Below are 23,280 nucleotides of genomic sequence, written 5' to 3'. Positions count from 1 at the left end.
GGTTTAAGCAAAACCCTAAGAAGAGGAAATCATAGGAAAACGTTCAAATGGGTAAAAGTTGTTGCGCTTTCCATTCACGCAATTGTGACGAAGCGAATTTTGAGAAAAACATATATGGCAAATAATTCCGCAGAGAAGACACGGTGTACGTGAACGCGTATTACAGGTGGTATGACGTGGTGGAAAGCTAATGAATCAACACAAGTTTGGTCGCTTTTATTAATAAACCTGCAAGGAACGGTCCTAGTCAGATGACTTCAGATGATTTTATTTTCATTTTGTTTTACACTGAGGTAATCTCAGACTTCACCTGTGATATTACAGAGCACCGAGAGCCAAAACGGTTCACACCTTGGCGGTTTATTTTTTGAGTAGTCTTTGTCATTTCTAATGTCGACTGTGGAGTTGCCCCGGGTACGAGCAGTCTTGATAATCAGGTGCCCAAATGCAAGAAGGGGGAGCGGGCATAAAAAACCCGAATATTATATTGGGTAAAGCAATAGCGACGACGTGACTTTCGTAAAAATAAATAAATTAATTAATAAATAAATAAATAAATAAATAAAATTTCTTGCTGATAACTCCACAGAAAAGATAGAACTTTTTGATGAAAGGGCAGTATGACGTGCATGCGACATCCCTGGTTTGATCTGTGGCGTAGCAGATTTTATGATGATAACCAGCAATTAGTTGTCAAATGGAGCACTTGTTCAAACTAGTCCGTTTTTATATGCAAAAGGTAATTTGCCCGGACCCAGGGGAGCCTGCGTTCGTTTATCGCGCCTTCCTGATCCCAGGGTCCAGGATCTGACACACACCTTGAAAACGGGTAGCGTGGTCCGATATACCGGTTAATTCAGGATCCTTAGGTGCCGAGTCTGGTAGTTGTGTAGGCCTGGGGTCGGGTGGTATTCTTGACGGACTGACATGCGTCATCTGGGATACGAACTCGTGGCGTCAGTGCCATTAAGTAGGCTTTAGAACTACAATTGAGCTAGTCAAAATTCTATTTTTTCCAAAACTGAAGAGGGGGGAGGACTTCCTGACACCCCTCTAAATGCGCCAATGGATGGGGTTTGCCTCCTTTTCTCCTTCTCCTCTAATTACGTGTACATCTATGTTTTTTAATTAATTATTTATTTTTTGTAACTTGTTTTATTTGTACGAGGAAAAAAGCAGAAGAAGTAGGAGAAGAACAAAAGAAAAAACTTAAAGAACTAAGAAACTATTAACCTACATAAAATTGCATGTGCGAACTACAGATATAAAAAATGATGAATTATCAAAATACAAACATTTGGCCTTGGTTTCCGATCGCATTTTACTTTGCGTGGATGTAGATGTACTTGCCATCAGTAAATACCAGGAAATATGATGCTTTTAAAATGTGATACAATTTCTGTGAAATGTGATGTAAGCGATAAATCTGAGGTACTTTTCTTCGTTTTCCCGAACCCTCTCTCTCTCCCTCTCTCTCTCTCTCTCTCTCTCTCTCTCTCTCAACGTTACAAATAGCTTTTGTGAAACTTGAGTTTACTTGTCGTTTGCTCAGGTACATTCTGAGGCTCTGTGGGGAATCCCACTCTTTAATATCTAACCAAAGAATTTTTGCACTTAACTTCTTAATCAGATTGGGGTCTAATGAACAAGCCTACTTTAGCTCTTTAGACTTTACACAAAGTAATTTAAGGAATTACAGACTACAAACAAAGACATTACGTGAAGTGACCAAAATCGCTGGTGAATTTTGGAATGTCCCCAACAACTGCCCTGAGTGTCAGGGCACTGGAAAGCTAGCTTGCTAACTATTCATAACTTTTCATGGAGTAGCTTTACCAGTGGCCCCGAGGAACAGCATCAATGCTGCGTATCCGTCAATCAAAAAGAACTGCTCTGCAGTGAATCTGCAGTTGAATGGCATTAGTCCAAAATGAAACGTAAAACAGATTTAATTTTGCTTTATTTAATTTTATTTACTGTATAAAAGATGTAAATTGAAAAAAAAAATATATATATATATATATTTTAAAACAAAAAGATATACCAGATGTTTTTGTATTTTTTGCTTATCAAAAAACATTGGCTCCTGGAGATATAAACACAAAACACGTGCTTGCCGTGTGCCAAGTTTGACAGCTACTCTGTATGCCCGATACCACTATAAGGCCTGCGCAATGGCTAGACCAAAATCAGTTTTTAAAGCAGAAAGTTGCTTGTGATGTGACACTGACCTTCAAGTTCTTTATTGTAAAATCCAACTTTTTAAGTTGCAAATAAATACATATTATTATTATTATAATAATAAAGTATTCTTAGTTCAAACTTCAAACTCCGCGTCATCTACTTTGCTTCTTGTCTCGTCTGATATGCTGATATGGATTATGTGATAGATACAATACGAGTCGCCGAGCTGTACGTGAAATATTACGAGTGTATTGGCGAGCCGCAGGCGAGACAATACACGAGTAATTTTCACGTACAGCTCGGCGACGAGTGTTGTATCTGGCTTAAACCACGGCCTCTGATTGGCTACTACACTAGTAGTGCAACAGACCGTGGAACGCACTCGTACATGACGTGCTTGTATGTCGCATACAGCACGGCCGAGTCTTTTGTTCTACGCGCTAGCCGTGGTTTAAATATAAGATTAAGATTGAGCTGGCAAAACTGAAATCTAAAATCTAGGATACCAACAACTTGCTTCATGTTAGATTTGTTGGCCATGTTGGGATTTTCTGATGTGCCACTATATTAGGCCAGTCAATAAACAACTTAGGTTGGAAAAAATTGGTGACAAAGGTTTCTCAATTGATTCTGGTCCGTTGAAGGCCCAATATAGCCCAAAAAATTTTCCCCATGAATCCCCCCATGGCAAAGTCTGATTTTCCACAAAAATCCAAAATGGCCGCTATTGAATGGGGTGGGTGGACTTGAAATCCATAACTTGGGAACCCAATGTCACAGAAACATGCTTTAAGTATCAATTCCTACTAAGCGAGGGATCCCCAATCTTTTGCAACTAGTCTCAAGGTCACTGGAGGTCAAGGTCATGACCTTATTATAAAGTCAAGGCATATTTGGAGAAAAAAACAATAATGTCTATATGACAGTTTCCCAATGTCACAGAAACATGTTTTAAGTATCAACGCCTACTAAGTGAGGGATCCCCAATCTTTTGCAACCAGTATCAAGGTCACCAGAGGTCAAGGCCATGGCCTTATTACAAGGTCAAGGCATTTTTGGAGCAAAAAAACCCCTTAATGTTTATATGACAGTTTCCCAGTGTCATAGAAACATGTTATAAGAAACAATACCAACCAAGTGGGACACTGTCAAACACTTGCAACAATTTTCAAGGTCAGCAGAGGCCAATATTATTTTAAAATGTCAAGGTCATGTTATTTTCCAAGTGAATGATATCATATTATCTATATCTTGGTAACCGTATGTAACTAAATCATGCATGTTAAATGTATCAATTCCTTCTAAATGAGAAGTAAACAATCAATTGCAACTAATTTAAAGTTCACCAGAGATTAAGTTTTTGACCTCTAATTACAAGGTCATGAGGTTTTCAAGCAAAATTCCATACTTTCTCAATTACCAAATAAGTCAGAAACGTGTTTAGCGTGCCAATTAATGCCTTGTAAATGGGGCTTTATCATTTGCAACTATTTCCAAAATCTAGGAGGAAATTTGATTCTAGGATGTGCTAAATACAACACATAAGATTGTTTAAGAGCAAAATATTCATCTCCATTCTTTATGACAAATGTTACATTTTATAGAGCGACCTGAGCCCATTGTGGTTTGAAGTAAATACTTTTAATTTTTAATACAGGTGCTACAGGCATAAGCTCTCTTCTTGTCTGCCCAATGATTGACCTAAAGCCTTCTTGTCCTACCTTTTTATGTATGATCTACTTTGGAGTATCTGTGTGCCATTGTAGAGAGGAGATAGTGGATAAAGCATATTTATTTGTCCATTTAATCAGTATCTGTATTTGGTTGCTTTTATGACAACCAAAGGCCAGCCATTACTGAATTGCCATTGGTAAAGTGTGTTGATTCTTAATGGTCGATGCAATACCTTTAGCTCCATCATGGATGGGTGAGGACTAAAAGCTATACCCTCTCCCAAGCCTACTGAGCATTCTGACACAAGTCGGTACTTGGGTTAATTGTGTAATTTTAATGTGCTGAGTGGGAATTTAATAAGTTTTTTGTGTGAAGGCAAACTTGTAGATGGTGCACTTTGAGTGTCATTTCAACATCTTTTTCCTAAATATCCCAGTTCTTGGTCCTGCGGTGGGATTCTGAAATAAGCAGCAGGTCATTTGCTGGGAAGGTGTAGTATGTTTTGGTCGATAAACTTTAAAGCTGCTGTTTCGTGGTGTGCTCATCTGTGTCAAAAGTAGTTACATGTTTTCATATCATGCCAGCTCCTGTCAGATTGGAGAACTAGTACTGAGACATGATTGCAACCTGGAAGTTTTTATCAGGTCTGTAGGATAGGAAACTGACTACAGGCTCTCGTCATCATCCTTCGTTTACTTTGCTGCAGCTCAGCTGACAGTCATTGTGTCGAGCTTGCGGTCTCAAATAGGGGGAGGGGGGCTTTTTCTGAAAAAGTGGACCTTCTACCAAGAAATATTTGTGTAATTAGATAAAATATTATCCAGAACGCCACTAGCTACAGGCTTGTATTTGATGGTCAAAGCACCAAGGACAAGGGACGTACAAACGGTTGTAGCTGTGGGCGAGGATCTAACACGTATGTAAAGGACTTTGTATCCTTCAGTTTGAAGCTGACCACGTAGAAATAACCTTCTGACAAATATTAAGTGATCAGGTGGTAATAAATGCTTATTGAATGCTGTGCATTAATGCAGACTACCTTATCCTCAAGTTGTATTGAAGCAAATAGTCCAACTTATCTGCAGAGGACACATTTGCCTTTTAATCACTGTCCATCATGCAGTCAAATTGCTCCTTAAATTTGTCCAGGGAAATGTATTTCTTCTATGAAAAGGACTCTTATTGACCCATACCCAACTCTTCTATGCCACATCTACATGTAGACCTATTGTTAAAGACCCACAGCTAGCAATTGTGATAAAATTGTGGCTAGTAAGTTTCAAGATTTGAGAGAAGCATTGGAAGTGAATATCTGAGAAATCAACATTTGATATTTTTTTAAAGCTGGAGAGAAACCCAACTTATTTGTTACGGATGTTCAAATGGTGTAGCAATCTGACTTCTGTGCCTGAAGGTAAATACCAAAAAAAAAAGGTGCCATCCCACCTGGTTATATTTCCCCAGGGAAACTGCTTACCTACTTCTGATATGTTTCATTCCTTGTAAACTCACCACCGGTTGTATGATTGTTTTTTTACTGGCAGTTTGTACCCCCAGCCTGTGTCCAATATAAAACGTCCCCCTTTCTAATTCCATAATATTTGATATATATATATATATATATATATATATATATATATATATATACCCAACATGACTTAATTCCCCCATTGCAGTAGTATAGAATGCTGTAATAAGATTCTGAATATTCCAATTTTTTACATGTCTTATGTGAGGCTACAATGGTAATTGTATAACAGGCTGTCCTTCCCAGTATGAAACAAATTTATATTTTGTTATGAAGCTTTTAGTTCACTTTTAGTTCCTGTATAATGTAAAACGCACAGCTTTATTTAAACATAGATATAACACATAGGCCCTAGTGATTTTGAGATGGGTACAGTATACCTTTAAGCCTTGTAAACTGAATGCCATTTATTTAAATGAGTACTATGCAGTAGCAACGATGCCTTTTTTGTAATGGAATATTCTTTAAACGATCACATGTGTTGTATTTGATAAGTGTAAAATCAATTTTTCTTAAATATTATGACAACCTTGTTATAAGGATATGACCCTGACCTTTGGTGATCTTAGAAATAGTTTCAAATGATCGGCAATATGTCACTTAGTATGAATCGATACTTCAAACATGTTTCTGTGACATTGGCCAGGATATTAAAATGTAGACAGTTCGAGCTAAAAATGCCATGACCTGAAAATAAGGTCATAACATTGACCTCTGGTGCCTTGAAAGCAATTGCATATTATTCTCAGAACCTCACTTAGAAGGAAATGATATTTAAACATGCTTCTGTGACATCCAATTACAAAGGTTTAGATAATATGGGAATTTTCTGCTCGAAAAATGCAGTGTCCTTGAAATTAGGGTCATGACCTTGACCCGAAATGGCTCTGAATAAATTTGAAAAAGATTGGCGGTGCATCATTCAATAATAGTGGATACTAAAATATGTTTTGTGACATTAGTTTACCAATATATGGACATCACGTCATTTTTTTTGCTCACAAAATGTATAGATCTTATGATTAGGTCATGACCTTGACCTCCAGTGACCTTGAAAGTGGTTGCAAAAGATTGGGGATCCCTCACTTAGTAGGAGTTGATACTTAAAACATGTTTCTGTGACATTGGGAAACTGTCATTTAGACATTATGGGATTTTTTTCCTCCAAAAATACCTTGACCTTGCAATAAGGTCATGACCTTGACCTCCAGTGACATTGAGACTAGTTGCAAAAGATTGGGGATCCCTCATTTAGTAGAAGTTGATACTTAAAACATGTCTCTGTGACATCGGGTTCCCAAGTTATGGATTTCAAGTCCACCCACCCCATTCAATAGCGGCCATTTTGGATTTTTGTGGAAAATCAGACTTTGCCATGGGGGGATTCATGGGGAAAATGTTTTGGGCTATACTGGGCCTCCAACGGACCAGAATCAGTTGAGAAACCTTTGTCACCAATTTTTTCCAACCTCAATGGGGAAAATATGCTCGTTTACTGGCCTAATATTCAGAATCACTCGGTTCTAAAGCGTGACGCTAACATTAACATAGTCTAATGTCATTTGGCTGCTTATTTATCAGCACCGAACTTCATCTAAGGCATTATACATTTTTACAAACCCCTCCCGCAGGCGACTTGAATTTTAACTCCCGTAACAATGCACAATGCTGACCTACTGTATTTCTGTTCTAAATGCGTGTCAGCTTATAAAAGACAACTGTCTAGACTGAGCGCTCTCACGCATCATACTTTAATATCAGCGGTGCAGCATCCAGGGTGCATTTATTTCCTACCAGAACAGTACTCAATCCATTCGGTCACTGCTATCCGTACTAAGTTATTATTGTCTTCTACAATAGCTACTGTACAATGGCAACTGCAACCGGCAAACAAGGTAAAGTTGGTCGTGTGTGTGTGTGTGTGTGAATGTTTGTCAGGTGAAAATTTTGTGAAAACAGCACACTGAGTTTAAAAAACACTGGCAATAACTCGCAATGTCTCTCGCCATGTAAGCTTTCCATCAGTGCTGACAGAAAACGTACAGCAAACTATTGATGATGGTGAGTGTCCATTGGAGGCGGAACTCCACGTGGCTGATCACAGCAGACGAATATTTTCGCCAACTTATCTCAAGACTCACTTAACGGCTGACTAAATGTAAACAGTGACACCGGGAAATCTACAGGCACCAACACCTTGTCGTATTACATGTGCGAATTAGTCACCAAGAAAGTCAAGATATGTCCCCACCCCCCCCTCCCCCCAACCCCAACCTCCCTTGGGTTCAGTGACGACTAAAGAAATGACTCTTTGACATCGATCAGTTTCGGGAAGCAGCACCTTGCAAATATAATAAAACCATGCTTTGAAAATTCTTAAATGAACTTTTCAGAAGACAAGCCTCTATCTGACAAGGTAGCCGTAGTAACAGGAGCCTCATTTGGGATTGGTGCGGCCATATCTAAAATGTTGGCAGCAGAGGGCGTCAAAGTTGTCCTAGTAGCCAGGGGAGAAAAACTGTTATTGGAGACAAAAGAAACAATCGAGAAAGAAGGCGGCGTTGTGATCGCTGTGAAATGCGACATAACCAATAGAATTGAGGTTCTACTGTGTTTTTTCTCCCTTTTATTTATATATATTTTCTTCCCTTATATATATATATATATATATATATATATATATATATATATATATATATATATATATATATATATAAACGCCGTGTTATGCGACGTAACTAATAAAACTCAGGTACGAGTGAGGTCTTTTTCGCTTTTACCACCTTACACGTCTGTTCCTCTCTCTCAACTTTAAACAGAACTCTGTGCAATATATGCCCCCAACACGCTTCCGATAATACGAAAACATGGTTAATATTAGGAAGGCATCATTACACTGTATTTCAAAAGATCCTGCTTTTAGGTTAAAGAAATGATAAGGCAGACAGAGAATACATTTGGTCCGGTAGATATTCTTGTCAACAATGCCGCGTTGTGGCACCTCACCTTCATGAAATATGCCAAAGAAGACCTCTGGGAAGAAATCGTGGACATTAATATCAAGGTGAAAATATAATTAATTTTCTATATCTATAATTTTAAAAAAGCATAAAAAATGTTTATGTGCTTTACATCTGTGCCTTACAGTTTAACACTACATTTCTTCGTTCATAGGGGGAATATATAGTACTATCAAATAAAAATAAATGGACAATATTATGCCCATAAATTTATCATCCCTTCGCAGGGCGTCCTTAATTGTATCGGAGCGGTCATAAGTGGTATGTGTGAGAGAAGAAGAGGACATATCATCAATATAACTACAAATTGTACAAGAAAGGTATTAAGCACGAGCAAGAAAATCTATGCATGTCCAAGGTACTGGGTAACAGCAATGGGTTATCATCTTTAAAGGTGTGTCAAAATACTCTTGTCTTATTATAACAAACAATTTTGTGTTTCAAAACATTGCTGTGCATTTTAAACTTTTTAAATTTTAAGCTTTTTAATTCTTGGCCGAAAATGAAACTTAAACAGTGCTTAAATCCGGCACAAGAACGTACCAGTCTGTTTTGCAGCTGTACATTATGGAAAAGAAAGCTCTCGAAATAGTATTGTCATGTTTTTTTTTTTTTTTTGTCATCAGTGGGATCATTCTCGGCACACAGAAAAACAAAAACTGCTTTTCGTCGCAAATTTGGATGGGTAGGAAATACGAGTTGTTGTGCATTACCATCGTTTCCGTTTTCAGTTTTAGTACAAAGTATTATCTCCCATACACGTGAACTATACAAATCGTTCAATTTCGGGATTAAAATATCTGAAATACACTCTGCTTTTCATAAAACAACAATGTGTAAGGAAATCCTATCATCTGAGCGTGTAATCACAGCTGTTATGGTCCGATCCTGTATTGCAACCGCTTTTTTCTCTGATAGGCCACGTCTTCACTCCCGTTCACCTTCCAGTTAAAGCTACACGTCTTACACCACATGACGTCATATGACGTCACACTTCCGGCACAATCCTGTCTCATTCGGTACCCTTTATTAAATTACCTAAATCCAGTTCCAACTTTTTGACATGTACCTCACGAAAAACGATTTCATGTCATTGTTGTTTAACCGCCGATTTATTTTTTTATTTTTTTAAATGTGTTTAATGTTACATTTTCCAAACATTATTAATATAAAGCAAAATACGATGCATATTCTTAGTGGAAAGCGTGCTCACAAGATCGGCGCCAGGTTGAAATTTTGATGCTCATGCCCAAATTTTGTTACCCAGTATCGTGGACGAGCAGATATATATATATATATATATTCAGTTAGAAGACAAACTCTTTCTGTGGCGCGGAAAATTCCAAAAAAGTTTCAGTGCTATGTGCTTTTCTGTAATATATTTATAAAATGATAACCGTCCAAGACAGGGGCGGATCCAGTATTATTTGAAGGGGGTCCGATTTTTCAGAAATGATAGGCCTCGGTTACGAAGCCGACCCTCGGCCCCCTTGTGGCGGGGATCGGGGCCCGCTGAATAACCCCAAAATATTATGGTGTTTTGGAGGGCAAATGGTGCCATTTGGAGCGGATACGAACTATAAATAAGCTAGTCAAAATTCTAATTTCAAATGGAGAATATCAGTGTGATTTTTTTTAGAAACCGAAGGGGGGGGGGGGGGGGTCAGGACACCCCCCTCTAAATCCGCCACTGCAAGAGTTGGTAATTTTTAATTTATTAACAATGCTGAAGCTGGGTCTTCAAAATGAAGTCGACATGAACATGTTACTTGATAATGAAAGTGTAAAAGTTTTACTAAAACCCAAAATATGAAGGGTATTGTTCTGGGCTTTCAGAATTTAATAGGCGCGGCAGTGTATGTTGGAACGAAGCATTTTTTGGAGGGGATGACACGAACGCTAAGACAGGAGGTGTGTCAGGAGGGGGTCAAGGTGACCAATGTCCAGCCGGGGCTAGTGGACACACCTGGACTGGCTGTCTCTCTATCCAATATGGACGATGAGGTGAGAACTGTGTTGTTTAACTCTAAAATAATATGGGGTTATAGAAATCTGTGTGAAACCTCTTAGGTTAACTTACGCCCGCTGATACACATGTATATTGCGACATATTGCGATATCTAAATCTAATCGAATAGGTTCATTTCACAATAGTGTAAAAATGATCTCTATCTTGATGCTGATATTCTCTCTTTCTATTCTCTCGATTTACGACAATGTCTGTGGCTTCACGTAAAATCATTAAACTGTGAATAATGCGGCATTTTTCCCTTTTCAATCAACAATTTGTATTGAAATTGTTACTAACGTCCATCATTTCCTTATTTTTGAATTGTTCATTGAATAAAATGCTGTTATATTCGTTGTAAATGACAAATCATATGATTTTTTTTATCTATAACCTACGCTTTGCGTACAGCATTCTCAATTGAAAGAAAACACGAGTGTACGTACTTCCTATTTTCTTTTCAGTGCAAGGGACTGTATAGTTTTGTTGAAAGGATTGCAAAACTTACTGCAGATGACGTTGCGAGAGCAGTGATATATGCCTTGAAGCAACCAAAAGATGTGGCGGTCAATGAAGTTCTTCTCGAGCCACAGGAGTATCCAAGGTAACAAGCATCTGAAAACTGGTTACCTGAATTCAAAATAACAATGAACTTTGTCATCAAAATGCATTAAAATTTTCTCCGCCATTCCACGAAAAAGGGTACAATTCCAAAACGAGAAATGCAGAAATATGCAAAACAGGGAAACTTTTAACAATATTTTAATGAAATGGTATTCAGAGAGTATCAGAAGAATTTTAACCCACGCCATCACTGTATTTAAAGAAATATGCTCGTGTAGATAAAGTGCAATACTTTTTTTTTTTGTTAAGGAGGTTAGGTAACATCTAAATTAGGTTATATTTCAATCATGCCGTTCCATTTTTGATTCAATTACCAAGATTTTGTATGTATTCAAAAATATTATTACCAATTTAAAATTTCTCTTTAATTATAGAAAATGCGGTGCAAACACCTTGGTAATAAGTCACACATTTTCTATAAATACAAAGCCTGAGATATTGCAAGTTAAATATTTTAGAAATCATTAGGGACATGCTTGCTTTTATTTCATTCTAGTTGTATATGAACAAAGTGCTATTATTTTGTTATGATATGAAGGTAGATCAATCAGCACATACATATCCAATGCTCAAAAAAAAAAAAAAAAAAAAAAAAAAAAAAAAGAGCAATTTGGTAACCGAGGCTAGGTCAACAGCGACCATATTTGTTTTGATATTGTTTTAGTTAAAAGTAAACTTTCGAAGCTGAATTCGGGATTTGCAGTATCAACAAATGGCAAATGATTCCAACAGGTGTTTTGGTTTTGATTACTTTTCAAGGACTACATAAATACATTTACCACATTATAAATAGCTCCATTATTTATTCATCAACATTATTCAGAAAAAGGGGGTAATATACAGTTGAATATTTACCTCCGCCAAGGAGGTTATGTTTTCACCCCTGTTTGTCTGCCCCTGTTTTCACCCCTGTTTGTTTGTTTATCATCAACATAACTCAAAAAGTTATGGACCGATTTTGATGAAATTTTCAGGGTAGGTCGGAAATGGGTCAACTTAGAAGTGATTAGTTTTTGGTGGTGATCCGGATCAATAATCAATCAATAATCGATAATAATAAAAAATCCCTGCCTTGGCGGAGGTTTGCGCTCTCAGAGTGCTTTTCTAGTTACTGGAGACACTGTTTGGAATTTTTTTAAATTTATAAATACTCTTGCTGATGGCCATATTGGAAAATGCTTTGAACAGGTGCATAGATGGATATAATAAATAATACAAAATAACAAGTGTTTTCCATATATTACACATTTATGATATTAGCATATAAATATTTGTTCCCAGAATGAAAAGAAGGCCTATTCTGTCCACTTACTCAGAATCCTTATCTGTCTGATTTTTCACACTTGGACTCAGATTTCGCCTAAAGAGCCATATTTTGCAGCTAAACCTCATAGAGTTGTTGTGAATGATATAATGATTATAGGTAACACCAAAAAAAAAAAAAAAAAAAAAAAAAAATCAATTGCCTTTCTTTAAAAGTTCAAATGGCAGTTTCCTGACCTTTGACCCAAGCCAGTGACCCTTGGTGAACAAATCCTATTAAATGAAAAGAAGTCAATATTTAATACTTACCCTATCCACTTATACATAATTTTCATTCATATGATTTTTCACAATTTGTCTTATATTTCTCCTAAAAATACATATTTTTCAGCCAAACTTCAGAGAATCGTTGTGAGTGATGTGATAATTGTAATTAACACCAAAAATGTCAATAACCAATCTTTAAAAGCATTTATTGCAAACTTTTAGTCAACATTTCAGGTAAAAATCTGTACAAATGACCTTTGACCCCAAGCCATTGGTGAATAATTCCTATTGAATAAGCTTTTCTTTTCAATAAAAAGTTCTTTGTCTCTAAGTCTGGATGTATTTCAAGGTCTTAACCCCATTTATTCCAGCAAAAATACTCCCAAAATATAAAGACTCCCTTTAGCTATAGTGACTTAATATAATGGCAGCCATCTTGGAAAAACTGCCTTAAAAACCATTTTCCACTTCTTAGATTTTTAATGTTACAATTTGTTTATTTAGCTTTCTAAAAAATATTGTTTCAATTTTTTTGAAATTAGTCCTAGGGTGGGCCTTATTTTTCGCTCAGTTTACTAGTCTAATATGTGTTGAAGCAACCAATGATGTAGCAGTCAATGTAGTTGCCAATGCCTCTGTAGAAGGGATGCAGATACAAAATTATCCATAAATGCCATTCAAATATGTCATGGACTTAGGACTTCAATGTTCATGTGTTTAATAAACATTTCACTTAAAGGTACATACGAACCGAGAATCGGTGGAGCGTGGGTTCCCAGTAACACATGTAAACTACTTCTACTAGTTTCTTATATGACTCAAATAAATTTGGCATCCCAAGGGATAAACAGAATAGATCACTCGATTAGCCATAAAAGATCTGTAGACTGCTCCTTTCTTTAAATTTTTGGTCAGAAATTTAATCTACTTTCGTGACCTACTTTTCTGCCCCGTTGACATAAAGCATAGAATGCTAGCAGAAAAATCTGTTCAAACATCATTTTCGGGTAAAATTACACAATGCCTTTTGGTAATTCTCTTAGTTATACTACTTGAAACTATATGTTGGCATTTGGTTGGTTTTTGTGACAAAAAATTGACTTTGTATGCATCTTTAATTTTTTATCATAAAAAAAAAAGAAGCAAAATAACAGAACGCACATTTCATATTCTACGTTCATGGTTATCTATTTACATTTTATTTTCCATACATATCTACACCATCACTGATAATTACCAGTTATTTGTCATTTTTAGTGACAACTCAACATCTCAGCAGTTTAAGAAGTTATTCAAAACACCAAAGAACAATCCATGTGTCATGATTTTGGCAGATATATGTATTATATTGTCATATATACTAATGAAGTATTACTATTGCCACCAGAGCAGGCAAATTAATGTTATGTGATATAATCATTCTAATTATCAGTTCATGTATCTTCGTTTCAATGCTAATAACCATTACAATAATAATGGTCGGATCTATCCAAAGTAAATAGTTTTCCTGCATAATAATATATAGTCTGTGAGGTTCATAGAGATTATATAATCAGGAAAAAATAAATATCAGTATCCACTTACAGTCCTATTTTCCTCTTTCATGTTCACAACCACACACATAAAATCTCAACATGCTTGTCCTCACCAAGAGCTATGATAGGTAGCATATGGCATGATGCTTTGATAACATTCACTGTTTTAACATGCTGGTAAAATGATCTAAAAAAATTTCAGGTACGAGTGATATAGGAGTATTACCGGAGGCAAGTTTATGTGACTTACGCCTCAGGGTTAAGCTTTTTAAATAGATATGATATATGAGTTACGTTCATAAAATATTTCTGTAAGGAAAGAAACCAATTACTATTCAAGTCCTTTTTTCTTTTTGGCCCACTTGAATTTTCTCACACCCAAAGTTTCAGCGCAATGTGTGAAAGCAACTTCATCTTCAAGTCTTCAAAATGTGTATGCTTGAGGGGCATGATTGGAGATAAGAAAATGAAGAAGAGGGCACAAAGAATGAAAACTCAATTCTTACAAAAACCCCCTACAGTGCCAACCATCAGGGTTTATCTTTTAATTGTCATTATGCAAAGTTTTATTCTTCTCAAATGTTGGATGTTTTCTTCTTGATGGGTTTGAGGGCGTCAGCATGCCATGTTCGTAGGTTTGTGAGCGCCTCATTCAGTTTATTGCACCATACCAGTCTGTCTTCTTTAGTGTCCGCAGATAGCAGGTGACTGGAAGGTGAAGATAGTGGTGTTCAAGATTACACGGGATTTTGATATATAAATAAAATAATCAATGAAAAAAAAAAAAAAAAAAATATATATATATATATATATATATATATATATATATATATATATATATATATATATAATTAGTTATTGAAGTAATTAAGAATTTAGCAATTAAAAAATAAAATATAATATTATTTCAAAAAATTAAGCTGAACATCACTTGGCTTTCAACATACACTTAACCATGAAGAGACGTGATGTATAAAGTAGTAAAATGTACAACACAGTTGCAGTTGTATTGTAGTTCCCAGAATCTATTCTTAGTAGTAGAACTTACGAGTCTGTGGCAATTGTGTTGTAGTACTTGGTGGTGAGTGTCTGCGTGTTCTCTCTCGGATCTTTCACCATGAGCAGCTGGAAGGTGTTTGGTCGCGCGCACACGTCTCTGGTGACCAGACCGACCACATCTGTGATTACACGCTTCAGGTCAATAGAACCAATGGGTTCCTGAAATAAATACACTGACACTGAATACCACTGGCTTGTTTGGAAAGACACATATTTTTTATATCTTTTCCACTTTTTTCTAGCATACAGGATTACAAGATATCCATTTTTTTTTCCTTCTCAATCTTGTACTGAAGTTTTATTCAGTCATTCTGCCATACAGTGAGTGAAAAATATCTACCTTTCAAAAGTTGGCATATATATTTTTACAAAGATATAGCTGTAAAAAATCTTGTAATTTAAAAAAAAAATCAATTTGATAGAATAAAAATTTTATTCCAATTTTTCCAAAAGACCACCTGGCTGGTCCTATACATACCTTAATCTTCTCATCATCTGGATATTTCCAGTATTTTAGTTTGTTGTCCTTCAGCACACACCAACGCCTGTGCCACGCTCCAAATCCGCTCACGTCCTCAAACATGGTCTGAAAATTTTACATACTGCAGTAAAGAAATTGTATCAAGGAAAAGGCTCTTACTGTGTAATAATCTGGGTAATTTTTTGACAAACTTTGAGAAAATTTTAGCCAAATCAAAAGAGAGAGAGAGAGAGAGAGAGAATGTGTGTGTATGTGTGAGAGAGAGAGAGAGAGAGAGAGAGAGAAAGAGAAAGAGAGAACCCACCAGGAATCCGTGCTCTTCTATCCTGGACTCCATGATGCAGCGTAACTTAAGGTGGATGGTCCCCTGTAGGGGGCTGAGGAACGGCACCTTCTCCAGACCAAATGATGACTGGTGCAGGCTGTCCATGGTGATGGGGAGAAGGGCAATCTGCTGGAACGCCGTGGAACGCACTGCTGTGGGACCTCCTGGACTGTGCAATGACGCTAATAATTACAAAGAAACGTTTTGAAAAGGGTTCTCAAATCAAGTTTTTTTCTTTTTTTTTATACCTTGTTTATCTATGATATGATTATACCAATGAGAGATAGTCCAACATAATTCTCTTGCATAAAATGCAATAAAATCAAACAATGAAATGAACTTAATAGTAATGTTAATAAAAACATGATATTTTGGGCAGAAATTGTATTCTTGTAGAAATACACTGAAACATTAACGCAGAATGCTTTTTTCTTTTGTTTTTACTCACAATGTCCTTTTCCCTTGAATCCCAATAACTTCTTAGGAGTAAAACCCTTCTTCTTAGGTGTATCTTTGGCTGGGATATGAACATCACGACGCACAGTCTGGAATTACAAATAAATATGGATGTGTTATAATAAAAGTGACTTTTTGTGCATTCAAATATTAGCATGAAATGATCAAAATCTATTTCAAAACATATCTCAAACCTTAAACAATTTATGTTTAAAAATTATAAACCTCACCATTCCATACGACTCCAGGTAATATATGTAAACCCACTTATTGATAATAATAATAATAATAATAATAATAATAATCATCATCCTCACCATTCCATACACCTCCAGGTTATATCTGAACCCACTCTTGACGTCGTTCAGTTTGATGAGGTTCGGGAAGTCCAGACTTCCTCTGACCATGGGGTCATGAGTGGACACCATCTGAGTCACTATCACATGAGGACCGTTACGCAGCACGATCAGGAAGTAGTGGACAGCAGTGTCTGGAAAATGATTTTTTAATGGAATTTTAAGAAAATCATTCTTTTACAGTCCATTTTTTTCTGTGATACATCTAACAACATTTCTTTTCTTTGTTCATTCATTTAAAGATCTACCAGAAAAAATAAATAAATAAGTAAAACCAGAACTTAATTATTGAAGAGGGTAATAAAAAATGGCCAGACCACATACACAAAATGTTTATGATTGACTAGCTTTAACAGAGAATATGCTAACAACATGAGAAAAGCATTTTGGCATAGGTAGGGTGTGTGTGTGTGTGTGTGCATTTTTTGAATAAGACCCTTGAAAACGTACCATCCTTGGACCCTATCTTGGACACAAAGTCCTTCTTGAGAGGCAGGCGGATGTCGCTAATGGTGAGGGAGCCCTTCCCCTTGTTCTGGTCGGGTTTGGCGTGTCTGTTCTTCAGCCGGTGAATCTCCTCCAGGTAAGCCTCACGTCTCTTACCTGAAGAGACAAATTAGGAAATAGTGGGCTTGTCATAAACACCCAAGTTTTTAAGCTATTCCTGGACTTACAATATCTGTCAACAGACTATGGAAACACTGTATATTCCTCACTCTTTTATAAAAGTAAAGTCCACTTCTTGTATACAGCACACTAAGCCTAAGTGCAGTTTACAATAGATCATAGTGTGCATGGGATATTTTTTCTCATGATCACTACATAATGATTCCTTGAAACTTTTTTCTCTCGAAAAATGCTCAATCAGAATAAATCCAGTTACTGTGAGAGTACTTACATGCCATGAGCAGCAGTCGATTGCACTCCACGGCCTCTGTGGAGCCTGCAAAGCTGGAGCCCCCACCACAACACTGGTTCAGAGCATTGCTGGTCTGCATGATCACATTCTGCTCCTGACTCACCAGGTCCTGGAGCTCCTGGGGGAATAAATAAATAAATAAATAAATAAATTAATAAATGAGCAAACAAACAGAAAATTAAAGAGAATAATGTATAACAATTTTATTTTTTCATTAAGCATCTGCCTAAAGTGTCCTGAAACTTAAGGGAATTATATAATAAAAGCAATGATCTACTTCTTATAAATAAATAAATAAATAAACAAACAGACAAAAGTAATGCTCAACAAGAGAGCGATAAACGTCAATAAAAAAAAAAAAATCGCCATATGCCCCTCACTCTCCACCTCCTGAAACTCCATGGAATACAAATAAATAGAGTATCAAGATGAACAAATAGTCTGAAATTTCCCAATCCGTACCTGTATCTTCTGTTTGATGGACCTCTCAGGCATATAGGGCAGATCTTCCTCTTCCTCCTCCTCCTCAGTGGACCGAGAGTGAGAGGTGTGCCGGACGATGGTCATCTTGGGGGCTGGGCCATTCTTACTGTACCTGGAGGTGAACAAGGTGCAGAGAGGGAAAATGAAACGTTTCATACAAAATTCAGGATCTTTTGGTTTTATAATCATTATTCTTAAAAGGATTGATTATCACCTAAAGAGCATTATCAAAAGATCTACACAATTACTGGACACTAGTTATGATTGGAATTATTAAAAAAATAAATAAATAAATAAAATAAATAAATAATAATAGTAAAAAATCATAACAATTTGTAAACAAACTAATAAATTAAAATATTTTACCTGGTGGACCTGTAAAAAGAGACAGTGTGGACCAGAGGCTTCTCTCCATCTGAGCTGACCAAACTCTCACACGACGCCACTTTGGGAGACATCAAACGCTCCGTTTTTCCATTTGGAGGTCTTCTCTGTGGGGCACCCTGGGATAGAAAATACCAAGGAAATAGTAAGAACTTGATATCTCTAAGTTTTGATACACATCTATCCAGCAGAATATAGAAGTTGACAACTTAATCTCAATTAAAATGAAAATTAAACCTGAATAAAAAATATACACTCATAAATTAACATTTATATTTAAAAAAAAATCACCAAGCTAATTCATATTAACAAAGACAATCAGAACACATAGAAGGTGAAGTAAAAATGATACCTTTTCATCCTGCATGGAGTCCTCAGACTCATCCATGGCTTCATCTAAAAGATCATCAATTCCCTCTTCACCCTCCTCATCTTCGTCGTCATAGTCACTCTGGCTGTCGTACTCGTCATCTGCGCTGCTCCTCTCCCCTCTGTCTCTCCTCTCACTGTACTGACTGCTGGTCTCGCTGGTGGCACTCTGGCTGCTCGCCGTAGACGCAGTTGATGCCTGTCGTGTTGCCTGGCGACTTGTCTGAGCTTGACCTCTATTATAACTGGGGTCAGCCACAGCGGAGTACTTGCTCATGGTGGCTTCAAAGGATTCATCGCTCCCATCTTCACTGTCATCAAAAGAATCATGGGCTGTCTTCTGGTTTTTGACGGTAGTTCTCTGATAACTCTCCTCTGTTACAGTGATTTTTGGCTGTGGTTTTGCTTCTGCCATCTTGGCCTGCTGCTGCTGCTGGGCCAAGGTGAGGGTCGCGACCTTTGACTTATTTCCCTGAAGGTCAGCTGTGCTTTGGACTTCAAACCCCATGGCATTTAACTTGCCCTCAAAGTCTGAACAAAGGGGAAGAAAAAACTCAATTACTCAGTAGGGTTTGCTTAATAAGATGACTCCATTTCAAGTAAATTTCAATCTAAATTATTTATTAAAGCCAAATTACAATATTAAAACTGACACAAAGCCACAATAATCTAAATTTAGCCTTAGACATCTTTACTTTTATAGTGTTGCCAAGAAAGACATATCTTAAACAAAGAATGTAAAAAGTTAGGTCACAACATGTAACACAGAATGGGTGGGGGAGAAAGGAGTTTAACAACAAAAGAATTTACTGGCATAAATTGGAATTTTGGGCAAAATCTATAATAAACCGGACATGTAGAGATCTGAATTCCTCTGAACATTATGAAGAATCTCCTGACTGCACATGACACAATTATATCTATATAACTGATTATTCAGATACACACTTTAAGAACAAACAAAGAAAGCACATGCAGGTTAAACTGGCTACCACTAAGCTTTCTCAAGGAGACAAAACAACATGCACAATGTCACAATGGTAACACTAGTTCTGATGAATGAAGCAGTAAACTTAACAGAACTGGCATCCAAGTAAGACGTGTAAGACACCACGCTACAGACTGTATATAACACTTTACAAAACACCCAGTTTTGAAGCCATCAAAACATGAACACTGACAACACACAGACAATATACTACAAGCTGCTACAGAATAATAAGGTAAGCAACTACTGAAGCCCGTCTTGGTTAGCCTGCCATCTATGCCACACCAGTCTACCTGATCTGAGCTTAGCCCTAGCGTCTTCCCGTTTGCCAGGGATTGCCCGCGCTGGAGCGCTCGGCACTTGCACTCTTGGCTGAGGTGTGGGAACCGGTTTTACCTGTCACATGATCACAAAATCAAGATTCTCAAAATCAATACGAAAAGCTTCTACGTAAAAACCCAATACAACCTTGGCACCCAATTTTTATCCACTTTGGTCTCCTTTCTGGACAATATTGGGGAAAAAAGCTGCAAGGATGAAGCTACAAAACAAAACCACAAAAACCTGGAGAGGAAAGGAAGCAAAGTGGATATACCTGGTCCTTTGCTTTCAGTCTCGCTGGAACTGCTGCTACTGCCACTACTGCCTGATCCAGATGGTTTCCTGGTTGCTGGAACAGGTTGTGCTGAGGCCTGCTGGGAAATATTATATTATAACACTACTTCTAAATCTATTCATACCTATACTGTGGTGCTAATATTGATTTATTCATTACAGATTGTTTTCATTTCTAAGTAATATGAAACAATGACATTTCCTGAAATGATTTTGATGTTTATATCAAGGTACAGGTGTTCTGGAACAGAGAAAGGCATATCACACCAAATGGAATCATTTATAAATCTTCAAAATGTATTTTATGGAAAAAAGACCAAATATGCTTGTACAAAAAATTGACTCAGCTTTGCTTACAACTTACAGTATATTTTTTAATACTTGATCAGCATTTATTTAAATTAATTATATTTCAGAGAAAAAGGAAGCAACGTGAACAACTGACCTCCTGTTTGAGTGGCACCACAACAGGCTCCGCTTTCTTCGTCTCATTTTCATTCTCCAAAGGTATTCCGTCCTTCCAGCGGTTCTCCAGCTGCTTCATCTCCGCCTCGCGCTCTGCCAGGACCTTGGCGGTGATCTCGTTATCCTTCCAGCCTTTGTTCATGTTCTGTATTAGCTTCTCCTGCATGGCGCGCATGTGAGCACTGGCCTGATTTGTGACAGAGAAATAAATAATGAAATAAATTATTTGAAAATGATAATATTAAAAGATAATAAATAAATTAATGTGGAAAGAAATGTTCAATCGAGGAGCTGCATATGAAAATGAAAAAAATCAATCAAAATGTGCACACAAGACTGAAAACTAGACACTTTTATAGAACACAATGAACATATGTCACCATTGAGGCTTACCTTGGTAGGTGACAAGGCAGGTGACTTCACTCCAGGCACTTTAGATTTGACTGGGGAGTCCTTGCTCTTAGCAGGAGAGGATCCCACAGCTGCAGCCGGGATGACAGGTGCCGCAGGGACCTTGGGGACAGACCCCAGGGGCAGCTTCAATGCAGGTCTGGTCATGGGGGCAGTGGACGGCTGGTTGGGACGGGGTGGGGCGTTTTGAGCGGTGCTACGGACTCTGTCCTCCCACATTCCCATCCTGGACATCACTGACCGGTCAGTGGGGTCCGGCTCATTAGACTCGGGGGCTCTTGGCCTTGCATTCACTGGTGCTCCGCCGGGGGTTACACCTCTAGGGAGAGGGGGCCTGCTAGGGTTGCTGTTAGCAGGGGTAGTCTTAGTGCTAGCAGGGGTGGTGGACTTTGGAACAGGGGGCCTGCTGAAGGGGGCTTTCTTGGGTTCGGGGGCCTTGTAGGGGGCTGACTGGGCCGAGGGGTGTTTGCCGTCCTCCTGGCTCGTGATCTTCTCCCAGTTAGCCATGCGCTGGTTGACTGGTTTGGCTGTTGGCTCGTCCTCGCGGATACCACCCTTGCGTAGGGCAGGCGCGATCCTCTTCTTCCCATCTATACCAATCTGAACCTGAGATGGGGAAATTAAATAGAAATATAATCTCTTTTTCAAAATCTGCCTCTGCTTTGCTTTCATTATTTCATAATTATTAGGACTTGATTATTGATATTCTGACACCAGTACCATTTTTCATTTTCAATCTACCTCTGGACATGTGTAATGATGTATAATTAACATTCAAAGCCAAGCTGCTATGGTTTTGAAGCTGAATTCCTTCATATCTGACAACATCTTACCTACTGTGTATATATAGAATACAAGAGAATAAATGTGACACCATTGGTTCAGAGAAAACAGTTTCAAGACATAAACACATGCAGTGAAGCACTAACTTCAATGCCACATGCAAAAGTTAATATAGATATTATAATAAGTTGTGAAACCAATTAAGTTTTGAGAGCTCATAATGCAGCAAACACATGCAATAAGATCTACCATGCAATGCTTAATCAGACATTTGGGAAAAACAGGAGAGAGGAACTCCACAAACCATTGTACTGATCACACATAGTATACACTAACAGACACCATGAGTTAAAACTGCCTACTACTACTACTGGACTCACTCTGAGCTAACAATTTTAGTCAAATCAAGAATTTAAAATAATTTTTAATTTTTATGTGATACAGAGAGAGAGAGAGAGAGAGAGAGAGAGAGAGAGAGAGTGAGGGACAACAGAATTAATTTCAATCCACATCAAGGCTAGCTCAGGGGTTTTGCTCTTAACATTCCTTGAAAAGGCACAGGGGCCAAATTATATACAAACAAACAATTAAACAGGTTAAGAAGGTTACGAGGAACTCCACCACAAACTCAAACTCATTCTACTGCACACCGCAAGCTCTACTAGCCTATAGGCCTCTGAGGTCAGCTCTCACCTCCACTGGCTTATTACATGCCTCTTTCTTGCCAACATTCAGTGTTAGTTTACTCACATAGGAGCTCTGAGAGGAGGTTGGCTCCGTGGACTTCTGCACAGATGTGGTACTGAAACAGAGAGGAAACGTTCCTAAAGTGTTTGAAATTGAATGTTTGTTTGTGGCACTATCTGTACGTAGCAGAAAGCAACTTGATTTTAATGAAAGGTTACAGTGTTGTTATCTTTCAGGAAAAAAAAAAAAAAAAAGGATTTATGATTAATATCATATTTACTTTATTCATCATCTTCCAAATCATTATTTGTTTGTGTATAATACTGAGTTACATCTTCAGATCTTAGTCTCTGGGAAAACATACGCAGCAATGGATAACAATTCATTTTTATATCT

General features: G+C 37.5%; 2 protein-coding genes across 6 annotated transcripts in view; one reads left to right on the top strand and one right to left on the bottom strand.

Annotated features, from left to right (window-relative positions):
* The first annotated feature begins 7,081 nt into the window (after nt 1-7,081).
* LOC106172523 (uncharacterized) lies at nt 7,082-12,488 on the top strand. The gene is made up of 6 exons (XM_013553275.2): nt 7,082-7,281; nt 7,780-7,988; nt 8,310-8,450; nt 8,634-8,726; nt 10,243-10,410; nt 10,879-12,488. Exons 1-6 carry the CDS (start codon nt 7,257-7,259, stop codon nt 11,020-11,022), a joined length of 780 nt encoding a protein of 259 aa, XP_013408729.2. The 5' UTR covers nt 7,082-7,256; the 3' UTR covers nt 11,023-12,488.
* A 1,242-nt stretch (nt 12,489-13,730) lies between these two features.
* LOC106172529 (uncharacterized) overlaps nt 13,731-23,280 on the bottom strand; it is a 13,979-nt gene continuing 4,429 nt past the window's right edge. For 2 of the 5 annotated variants that reach the window (XM_013553289.2, XM_013553285.2), the window contains 15 exons: nt 22,891-22,999; nt 21,397-22,020; nt 20,984-21,190; nt 20,217-20,319; nt 18,919-19,466; nt 18,549-18,685; nt 18,162-18,294; nt 17,679-17,817; nt 17,231-17,383; nt 16,742-16,914; nt 16,417-16,513; nt 15,948-16,150; nt 15,641-15,748; nt 15,152-15,321; nt 13,731-14,811 (listed from right to left, as the gene is read on the bottom strand). In XM_013553289.2, coding sequence (XP_013408743.2) covers nt 14,679-14,811; nt 15,152-15,321; nt 15,641-15,748; nt 15,948-16,150; nt 16,417-16,513; nt 16,742-16,914; nt 17,231-17,383; nt 17,679-17,817; nt 18,162-18,294; nt 18,549-18,685; nt 18,919-19,466; nt 20,217-20,319; nt 20,984-21,190; nt 21,397-22,020; nt 22,891-22,999 — 3,037 coding nt within the window. In that variant the 3' untranslated portion in view covers nt 13,731-14,678. Of the gene's footprint in view, nt 14,812-15,151; nt 15,322-15,640; nt 15,749-15,947; nt 16,151-16,416; nt 16,514-16,741; nt 16,915-17,230; nt 17,384-17,678; nt 17,818-18,161; nt 18,295-18,548; nt 18,686-18,918; nt 19,467-20,216; nt 20,320-20,518; nt 20,619-20,983; nt 21,191-21,396; nt 22,021-22,890; nt 23,000-23,280 lie in introns of all 5 variants that reach the window. The other 3 variants (XM_013553286.2, XM_013553288.2, XM_013553290.2) reach the window with 3 other exon arrangements.

Source organism: Lingula anatina, chromosome 4 (genome assembly GCF_051362555.1).
Source record: "Lingula anatina isolate TDL-2025a chromosome 4, LinAna3.0, whole genome shotgun sequence".
NCBI classification, from domain to species: Eukaryota; Metazoa; Brachiopoda; class Lingulata; order Lingulida; family Lingulidae; genus Lingula; species Lingula anatina.
The sequence above is the reverse complement of the archived record's forward strand: the minus strand, read 5'-3'. Positions and strand labels throughout refer to the sequence as shown.